We start from the raw sequence: 9,353 nt of genomic DNA on the forward strand, positions 1-9,353 counted from the left end.
CGCAGCAGGAGGAGGACGACCGGCTCGCCATCGCCTTCGCGAACTCGCGGGCCGAGGAGGCGGAGCGCAAGCGCGACGAGGCGCGCCGCGAGTCCGAGGCCCTGGCCGAGGCCCTCGAGGCGTCGCGGCGCGAGTCCGAGCCGGACGCCGCGGACGCCGCGGCCGCGGCCGCGGACGTCTTCGCGGCGCCCGAGCCCGCGGCGGCCGGCGAGCCCGTCGCCGACGGCGGCGCCGCGCCGGCGGCGCGCGACGCCTTCTTCGCGGCGCCCGAGCCGCCGCGGGCCGAGTCGCCGGAGCCGCCGCCGCCGCCGCCGCGGTCGCGCCGGCCGCCGCCGCCGCCGCCGCCGCCCGAGCTCGCGCCGACGCCGCCCGCGGCGCCGGAGCCGGTCGCGCCGGAGCCGGTCGCGCCGGAGCCGGTCGCGCCGATCGCGTCGGCCTTCCCGCCGGCGCCGGCCTTCGATCCCTTCTCGGCGCTCGCGTCGCCGGACGGCGGCGACGCCGAGAGCTTCCCCGCGGAGCCCGGCGCGCCGGACGAGGCGCCCCCCGTCGAGGAGGAGCCGGCGCCCCCCGTCGAGGCGCCGGCCTTCGTCGCGGGCGCCGTGTCCTTCGCGCCGGCGGAGGACGTCGGCGCGTTCTCGCCGGCGCTCGCCGCGTTCTCTCCGGCGCAGGAGATGGCGGCCTTCTCGCCGCCCCCGGAGATGGCCGTCTTCTCCCCGGAGCTCGCGGCCGCGCCGCCGGAGACGCCGGCGCCGGAACCGCCGGCGCCGGACGCGGGCGCGTTCTCTACCGCGCCGACGGAGATCTACGTCTCGCCGGAGACGCCGGCGCCGGAGCCGGCGGCCGTCTCGCCGGCGCCGGAGATGGCGGCCTTCTCGCCGGAGCTCCCGACGCCGGCGACCGCTGCGCCGGCGCCGGAGATGGCCGCCTTCACGCCGGCGTTCTTGCCGGCGCCGGACGCGGCGGCGTTCTCGCCGGCGCCGTCCTTCGACCCCTTCTCGGCGCTCGCGTCGCCGGAGCGGCAGGGCGCCCCTCCGGAGGAGTCGGAGGCGCCCGCGGTCGAGGCCCCGCGCCTGCCGCCGGCCGAGCCGGCGGCGGCGGACCCGGCGCCCGCCGCGCCGGAGGCGCCGCCGGCCGAGGCGCCGCCGGCCGAGATGCCGACGCCCGCGCCCTTCACCCCGGGGCACACGATGACGCCGAGCTTCTCGCCGGAGCTCGCGGCCGCCCCGCCCGCGCCGGAGATGTCGCCGGCGCCGGAGATGGCGGCGTTCTCGCCGGCGCCGGAGGTGCCGTCCACCGCGGCGGCGCCGGAGCCGCCGGCGCCGGAGACGGCGGCGTTCCCGCCGGCGCCGGAGATGGCGGCGTTCTCGCCGGCGTTCTCGCCGGCGCCGGACGCGGCGGCGTTCTCGCCGGCGCCGTCCTTCGACCCCTTCTCGGCGCTCGCGTCGCCGGACGCCGCGGGCCACAAGTCGTTCCCGTTCCCGGACCCGGCCGCGGCCGCGGCGCGCCCCGCGGATGCCTTCGTGCCTCCTCCGGCGGAAGCGCCGCCGCCCGCGGCGATGCGGAGCGCGCCTCCGCCGCCGCCGGTCGCCGCGCCGGAGACGCGCGCCGCGCCGCCGGCGCCGCCGGCCCCCGAGAGCTTCATGCCGCCGCCGGCCGACGCCTTCGCGCCGCCGGCGGAGCTGCGGAGCCCGCCGCCGGAGCTGCCTCCCGCCGAGAGCTTCTCGCCGCCGCCCGCCGACGCGTTCGCGCCGCCCGCGGAGCTGCGGAGCCCGCCGCCGCCGCTGCCCGTCGCCGCGCCGGAGCGGAGCGCGCCGCCGCCGCCGCCGCCGCGGGCTCCCGAGAGCATGGCGCCGCCGGCGGATGCCTTTGCGGAGATGCGGAGCGCGCCGCCGCCGGCGGACGCCTTCGACGCGCCGCCCGCGGAGCTGCGGGGCGCGCCGCCCGCGCTGCCCCCGTCCTTCGCGCCTCCGCCGGTGGCGACGTTCGCGCCGCCGGAGGCCGTCGCGCCGCCGGAGCAGTCGCCCACGAAGAGCTTCATGCCCGCGACGGCGGACGCCTTCGCGCCGCCGGACGCCTTCGCGCCGCCGGAGGCCTTCGCGCCGCCGGAGGCCGTCGCGCCGCCGGAGGCCGTCGCGCCGCCGGAGGCCGTCGCGCCGCCGGACGAGTCGCCCACGAAGAGCTTCGCGCCTTCGGACGCCTTCGCGCCGCCCGCGGAGACGCGGACCGCGCCGCCCGCGCCGCCGGCGTTCGCGCGGGAACCGACCCGCGACTCCATGGCGTCGCTCGACGAGGTGCCGACGCAGCCCCTGTCGGGCGCCTTCGCCGCGCTGTCGCCGGCGCCCGTCGCTCTGAGCGCGCCCCTCGAGGCGCCCGCGCCGTTCACGCCGCCGGAGAAGTCGACGTTGCCCGTGTCGGGCGGGTCGCTGCTCTCCGTCTCCAACGCGCTCGACGCGCTCGCGGCGGCGGACGACGACGACGACCCCTTCGCGGCGCTCGGGCCCGCGCCCGACGCGCCGGCGATGATGGCGCCGGCGATGATGGCGCCGCCGTTCGCCGCCGCGCCGCCGCCGTCCATGGACGCGGCCTTCGGCGGCGCGTCGCTCGACGGCGGCTCGCTGGCGCCCTCGCTGGGCAGCGCGTTCGGCGACGCGCCCGCGACGCAGCACTCGCTGGCGCCCTCGCTGGGCAGCGCGTTCGGCGACGCGCCCGCGACGCAGCCGGCGCACGCCGCGCCGCCGCCGATGATGCGGCCGGCGGCGTACGCCGCCGCGCCGCCGACGCAGCCCGCGTTCGCCGCGGCGCCCATGATGCAGCCCGCCGCGGCGCCCATGATGCGGCCGGCCGCGTACGCACCGGCGATGCAGCCCGCCCCGCCCGCGTTCGCCATGGGCGCGGCCTTCGGCGGCGCCGCGGCGTCGTCCGCGGGCGGCTCGGCGGTCCCGTCCGCGGGCGGCTCCGTGGCGCCGTCGCTGGACAGCGCCTTCGGCGCCGCGCCCGCGCCGTCCGTGAGCAGCGCCTTCGGCGGCTCGGCGGCGCCGTCCGCGACCGGCGCCTTCGGCGCGCCGCCCGCGCCGGCGTTCGCGGACCCGTTCGCCGCGGCCGCGCCGCCGCCCGCGGCCGGCGCCTTCGGCGCGCCGTCCGCGCCGGCGGCCGCGGACCCCTTCTCCTCGGCCGCCGCGGACGCGTTCGCGCCGGTCGACATGGCCGCGTTCGGGTAAGGCAAGTGTATCATAGCTGGGCACGCCTCTCCGTCAACCTCTGGTCAACACCCTCGGACGGACGCAGTCGAGCGAAGTGTCGAGAAGCCTGAGTGTGCCGAAGTGTGTGCCGAGCGCCCTTCATGTCACCCTTCAACAACTTGCCACGGTCAACATCGGCTCGCCAGCGAGTGCTAATCGAGTCTGCTGCCGTCCGCCGCCTGCGTCGCAGCCGTCGAGCGCTGCCATGGCGTCCTACGCGAACGAGAACAGCGCGGCGGAGGCGGGGAGCGCGCACCCCGACGAGGGCAAAATCATCAAGAAGAAGGTGTGCATGGACGGGCAGTGGTTCCCCGTCAATTTGTTGATGGACCACATGGTCAACAAGGGCCACCGCCACGGCGCGGCCTTCGCCGCGCTGGCCAAGAAGGAGCAGGCGGACATCCTCGCGGGGCGGCGGACGCTCGACCTCGACGGCCCGCTGCCGGCGGGCTGCGCGAAGCGGCAATGGATGGGCTCGCAGTCCGGCGGCTGCGACGTCTGCTGCGTCGTGCGCATCAAGACGAGCGACGACGCGCCGGGTTTAGACCTGACGACGTGCCCGCGCTGCAAGTACGCCGCCTGCGCGAACTGCCGGGCGCCGGACACGACCTGCTACTGCAAAGACAGCAACTTCGGCGTCGCCTACGGGACGGATCGGAAGCCCTGGGAGACGGGGTACTGGTAATTTTGTTGTTTATGTGATCACTGGCCGCGCTACCACCGCCCGCCGGCGCCGCCGGAGCTGCGGCCGCCGCCGAAGGCGCCGCCGCCGTACGACGAGGACGACGACGACGACGGCGGCCGCGGGGGCGGCGGGCGCCGCGAGACGACGGCGGGGTCGCGCGCGAGGGGCCCGCGGAAGCCCCGGCGGACGATGCCGTCGAGGACGCGGCGCTCGAGCACGGACGGGTAGCGGCGCTGGATGCGGTCGAGGCGGAAGCGGACCTCGTCCATCGCGTCCGGCGGCCGCGCCGGCACCGCGGCGGTCGACGCCGGCGCCCGGCAGACGGGGCAGGTGTTGTTGCTCTGGAGCCAGCGGTCCAAGCACGGTTGGCAGAAGCCGTGGCCGCAGCCGAGGCCGCGCGCGCGCCGGTCCGGCCCGAAGTCCTCGAGGCACACCGGGCACGACTCCGCCGCGAAGGCCCCGGAGCCGTCGCGCAGGTCCTCGACGACCTGGAGCTGGCGCGTCGCGGCCGCGTAGTCCTCGCGGCGCCGCCTCTCTTCGTAGGTCTGGTAGACGGACCACGCGAACGCGGACCCAAAGATCAGCACGACGAGGATCGCGCCCGCGTTGTCGGCGAGGCGCTCGGTCCACGTCGGCGGGCCGGCGGCGAGGAAGCCCGAGAGCGCGTCGACGGCCGCCCGGACGCCGCCGTCGACGTCGCCGCGGCGCAGCGCCGGCTTGGCCGCGGCGAGCGCCTTCTCCGCGCGGCGGTCGCCGACCAAACCGCCGTCGCGGAGCCCCGCGCCCGTGGAGAGGTAGAAGCTTCTGTCTCGAATCGCAAAGAGGACGACGGCGCCGTTGGAGCAGGCGTCGCCGACGCCCCACGCGTCGTGCGCGCCGCGCGCGAGCGTCTTCGCCGCGGCGTCGACGGCGTCGTCGTCGTCGCCGCGGACGCCCAGCGAGTCGACGACGACGACGACGACCTCCGCGCCGCCGTCCGTGCACGGCGACGCCGCGGGCCAGGCGACGTGCGTGGCTGCGACGTCGGCGAGGAGCTGCTCGAGCTGTTCTGGGTTTTGCACGAGGTTGTCGGGATCGGAGATGCGGCCGGCAGGCTTTGGCAGCGTTTCCGGGGTCCAGCCGCGGGCGGAGGAGACGCCGAGGCAGGCGAGAATGAAGATCTTTGACATCGCGCGTTTGTAAGCGCGCGGCATTGGGCTGCTTCGCGTTTGTCTGGGCACCATGCCAGTCTTTTGGCTGTGGCAGCGAGAACATCCCAAGCGTGTTCCTTTCGCGAAGCGGGGCTCCTTTTGCGCCCACCCCGGAGTCCTCGTGCTGTCGCTCTGCCGCATCACCGACGAAGGAAGGCCCCTCATCCTCGAGCTCACGTGGCACCGGGAGGAGTTCACGGGAGAGTCGGCGACCTACCACCTCGCGGAGTACCTGGTCCACATAGGCGCAGCAGCTTCACTGGCACCTTCTTCAAGTTCGCGACCGTGACGCCCGCGACGATGCTCGTCGCGTCGGCCTGCACGAAGTCGACGCCGCGAGGTACGCCTCGTTGCGGACGTTGGACTTCGAGAAGTGGACGACGACCGCGCGCACGCGCTTGATGAAAGGAAAAGTGAGGTAAACGTCTGCACGGCGAATTAAATCGGCACCAATGACCGCGACGATCTGGGAAGCCCTGATCGACTTGATCCCCCTCACGAAGTCCGAAGCCGCGCACTTCTGCACGCCGCCGCAGTCCGCCGCCGGCGGCCGAGACATCGTGAGCTGGAACGACGACGGACGCAACCAAACCTCCCCAAACTCGAAGCCAAAAAAAAAAGTTACTACTGCACGCGGAACTGGAACGACTGCCCCGGGGCGCAGCCCGCGGGGACGACGATGCGGTGGGGCCCCTTGCCCGGCACGTTGACGGTCAGCGTCGAGCCCGGGCCGGCGTTCGCGGGGACGACGACGCGCATGAGCGAGCCCGAGGCCATGGGCCGCTGCGCGGCCTGCTGGCCGCCGTAGGCCGGCGCGGGCGGCGCCGCGGCGCCGGCGCCGCCCCCGGCGTCGTACGCGAACTCGAAGCTCGACCCGGCGTAGTGGCCCGCGGGCACGGTGATGCGCACGGTCTGGCCCGTCGGCGCGCGCACGGTCATGACGGATCCCGGCCCCGCGTTCGCGGGCACGGTCACGCGGCAGCGGCCCTGGGGCGACGGCGCGGGCGGCGGCGCGGGCGCGGGCGCGAACGCCGGCGGCGGCGCGGCGCCGTAGGGCGACGACTGCTGGCCGTAGGCGCCGTAGGACGACGGCTGCTGGTAGGACGGCGCCTGCTGGCCGTAGGGCGACGGCGGCGGCTGGCCGTAGGAGGGCTGGCCGTAGGACGACTGGCCGTAGGACGGCTGCTGCGGCTGCTGGTAGGACGGCGCCTGCTGGCCGTAGGGCGACGGCGGCGGCTGGCCGTAGGACGACTGGCCGTAGGACGACTGGCCGTAGGACGACTGGCCGTAGGACGACTGGCCGTAGGACGGCTGCTGCGGCTGCTGGTAGGACGGCGCCTGCTGGCCGTAGGCGGGCGGCGCCGCGGCCGCGGGCGCCGCGCCGATCCGCCCGGCGCCCGCGCCCTGCATGACCACGAGCATCAGCGTGTCGCCCTCGCGGACGCCCGCGTCCCGCAGGGACGCGGCGTCGTCGCGGAGCGCGATGCCGCGGTTGATCAGTTTGACGTGCGCGACGGACGTCTCGCCGTGGACCTGCGCGACGATGTCCTTGAGCAGGCCGACGGTCGTGTCCGGCGTCACCGTGCCCGGCGGGAGGTCCCGCGACGAGTAGGCGCGGCCGCCGTTCGTGCGCACCGTGAGGTCGAAGTTCGCCGGCGCGTCCGCGGGCGCCGGCGCCGCGGGCGGCGCCGCGGGCGGCGCCGCGGCGCCGCCGCCGCCGGTCGCGAAGAACCCCAGATTCTCGACGATGACGTCCCCCAGGCCGACGCGCGGCGCCAGGAACTCGGCCTTGTTGATCTGGCCGCTGCCGTCGAGGTCGCAGGCGGCGAGCACGGCCTTGACGAGATCCGCGACGTTCTGCACCCTCTCGCGGTCGCCACGGAGCTCGAGGCTGTGCACGAGCGCGCGCAGGATCTCGCCCTCGTCGAGGGCGCCCGAGCCGTCCTCGTCCCAGTACTCGAACCACTTCTCCTTGTCCGCCGTGATGTCCGGCGGCGGCGGCCGCGGCGCGTCCGGCGGCGCGGCCGCCATCCGGTCGCCGATGTCGAACTTCGCGAGGAACGCGCGGAGGCCGCGCTCCTCGTCGACGAACTCGTCGTAGGACAGCGTGCCCGTGCCGTCCATGTCGAAGTGGTCCCAGATCTCGTCCCACTTGTCGTCGAGCGCGGACTCGTCGAGCGGCAGCTGCGACTTCAGCGTCGCGAGCACGTCGTCGGGCTCGACGCGGCCGTCGCCCTCGACGTCGAGCAGGTCGAACCACCGCCGCGGCTCGGCGAAGAGCGACGGCAGCGGCACGATGGCGCCGCTCTCGCGGCGGCAGAGCGGGCAGAGCGGCTTGCCCGTGCCGCGGCCCGAGGGCAGGTCCTTGAGGCAGTCGAGGTGCACGATGTGCGTGCAGAGGCGCCGGCCGCCGTCGCCGAGGAGGACGCCGCAGGGCCGCGAGTGGAGCTCGTCGAAGCAGACGGGGCACTCGCTGTGCTCCTCGGCCGCGGACCCGGCCGCGTCGCCGCCGGAGACCTGGAGCACCGCGCCGAACGACTCCGCGATGTCCTCCGTCGACGGCTTCGACGGCAGCGGCGACGGCAGCTGCGGCGGCGCGTCCGGCGGCGGCGCGTCCGGCGGCGGCGCGTCCGGCGGCGGCGCGTCGGCATCCGGCGGCGCGGCGTAGGGATTCGGCGGCGGCGCGTAGGCCGGCGCGGGCGGCGGCGGCGCGGGGTCGAGCGTCGGCACGGGCAGGCTCGCGAAGGGGTCCGGCGCGGCGGCGACGGGCGGCGGCGGCGCGGCGGCGTAGGACGGCGGCGCGGCCGGCGGCATGGCGGCGTAGGCCGCGGACGCCGCGCCCGACGCCGCGGCGGACGCCGCGGCGGCCGGCACGGCCGGGAGCGGGACGGCGCCCGAGGGCGTGCCGAGGGGCAGCGTCGCGCCGCCGCGGCGGTCGCCCGCGCTCGAGAAGCTCATGGCGCCGGCGACGCCGAGCCAGGTCGCCTGGGGCCCCGCGGCGTCGCGCGGCGGCGGCGGCGCGGCGGCGGGCGCGGCCGCGGGCGGCGGCGCGGGCGCGGGCGCGCCGGCGGGCGGGTCGAGGGGCTCGCCGCGCGCGACCTTGATGAGCTGCTTGATCCAGTCCTCCTTGAGCTGCGCCGAGTGGGCCGAGACGTGGTACTCGGCGCCGGGCACGACGATGGAGAACGAGTGCGGCCGGTCGTCGTCGACGGTCTCGGGCAGGATCATGGCGTTCCGCAGGAGGATCGTGCCCTTGGCCTGGGGCGCCGCCGGGTCCGCGGACCGGCAGAGCTGGACCTCGCGCGTGTGGAGGCCCTTGGTGAAGTAGAGCAGCGCGCCGGACCGCGGCGCGAGGACGTAGAATCGCCGCTGCCACGCGCCGCGGCGCCAGCCGCTCAGCTTCTTCCGAAGCATCCAGCCGTACATGGCGCTGCTCGACGCGAAGTCCTGCGTGAGCTGGATCGCCGCGCCGAAGGGGTCCGGCGCCGCCGGCGCGTCGCGGCGGACGATCCGCGTGTTCCCGTTCTCCACGTTGACCTGGATCATGCCCGTGTCCGGCGCCGCCGGCATCCGCGCGCTCGTCGCGTTCGCGCCGAAGCGCACCTCGAAGTCGCGGTGGCCCGCCGGGTTCGCGCCCATGGTCGGCAACCGGCAGCGCGGCGCGCCGTCGGCGTGCGCCCGCTCCAGGAGGGCGTTCTCCGCGTCGGAGAAGGGGTGCCAGTTCCCCGCGCCGTCGCGGTGGAAGAAGGCGCACATCTTGGCGGGGTCCGTCCCTCTCCTACGCGTTGGCGGGGTCCGTCCCTCTCCTACGCGGGTGCCAAGCGGCGGACGATGCGGGCACTGCTCCAGACGCTGCGAGGCTGTGGCAATCGCCTCGGCGCCGCGGAGCTCCGCCGACCAACAACATCCTGCTGCCGCCTCTGCTCCCGCCCGCTGGCCGGCGGGCGACCTCTTCGGCGTGCGCCCTCGGCCTCCATTCGTGGTCCTCGAGGTGAATCGGGCTGGTCCACCCGGAGTTCCTGCTCGTTTGCGTGCGAGTGCCCTCGTTCTCAACCTCCCCCGGCCCACGGAGAGTCCGTTGAGTGTCGTCTGATGAGGCGACTCAGGAGCTGCCGCCCCGCGCCTGCTCGGTCTGGTTCCCTCCGCGGGCGTGCCTCCCCCCCCCCGGACGGACGCAGTCGGGCGCGCATCCCCTTCAATAACTTGGTCAACATCACTTCACCGCCGGGGCACGGCGCC

The 9,353-nt window shown here is 76.4% G+C and overlaps 2 protein-coding genes across 2 annotated transcripts in view; one reads left to right on the forward strand and one right to left on the reverse strand.

The window, feature by feature from the left end:
• The window catches only part of AURANDRAFT_62957 (hypothetical protein), a gene marked incomplete at both ends in the record, with an annotated part of 10,728 nt that extends 6,804 nt beyond the window's left edge, over nt 1-3,924 (forward strand). Inside the window, 2 exons of the mRNA XM_009037212.1 lie at nt 6-3,194; nt 3,430-3,924. Of these exons, the coding sequence (XP_009035460.1) occupies nt 6-3,194; nt 3,430-3,924 (3,684 nt within the window). The remainder of the gene's footprint in view (nt 1-5; nt 3,195-3,429) is intronic.
• Nucleotides 3,925-5,738: 1,814 nt separating this feature from the next.
• AURANDRAFT_62958 (hypothetical protein) overlaps nt 5,739-9,353 on the reverse strand; it is a gene marked incomplete at both ends in the record, with an annotated part of 5,617 nt that continues 2,002 nt past the window's right edge. The window contains one exon of the mRNA XM_009037676.1: nt 5,739-8,892. Within this exon, the coding sequence (XP_009035924.1) occupies nt 5,739-8,892 (3,154 nt within the window). The remainder of the gene's footprint in view (nt 8,893-9,353) is intronic.

This window comes from Aureococcus anophagefferens (assembly GCF_000186865.1).
Source record: "Aureococcus anophagefferens unplaced genomic scaffold AURANscaffold_6, whole genome shotgun sequence".
Taxonomy (NCBI): Eukaryota; class Pelagophyceae; order Pelagomonadales; family Pelagomonadaceae; genus Aureococcus; species Aureococcus anophagefferens.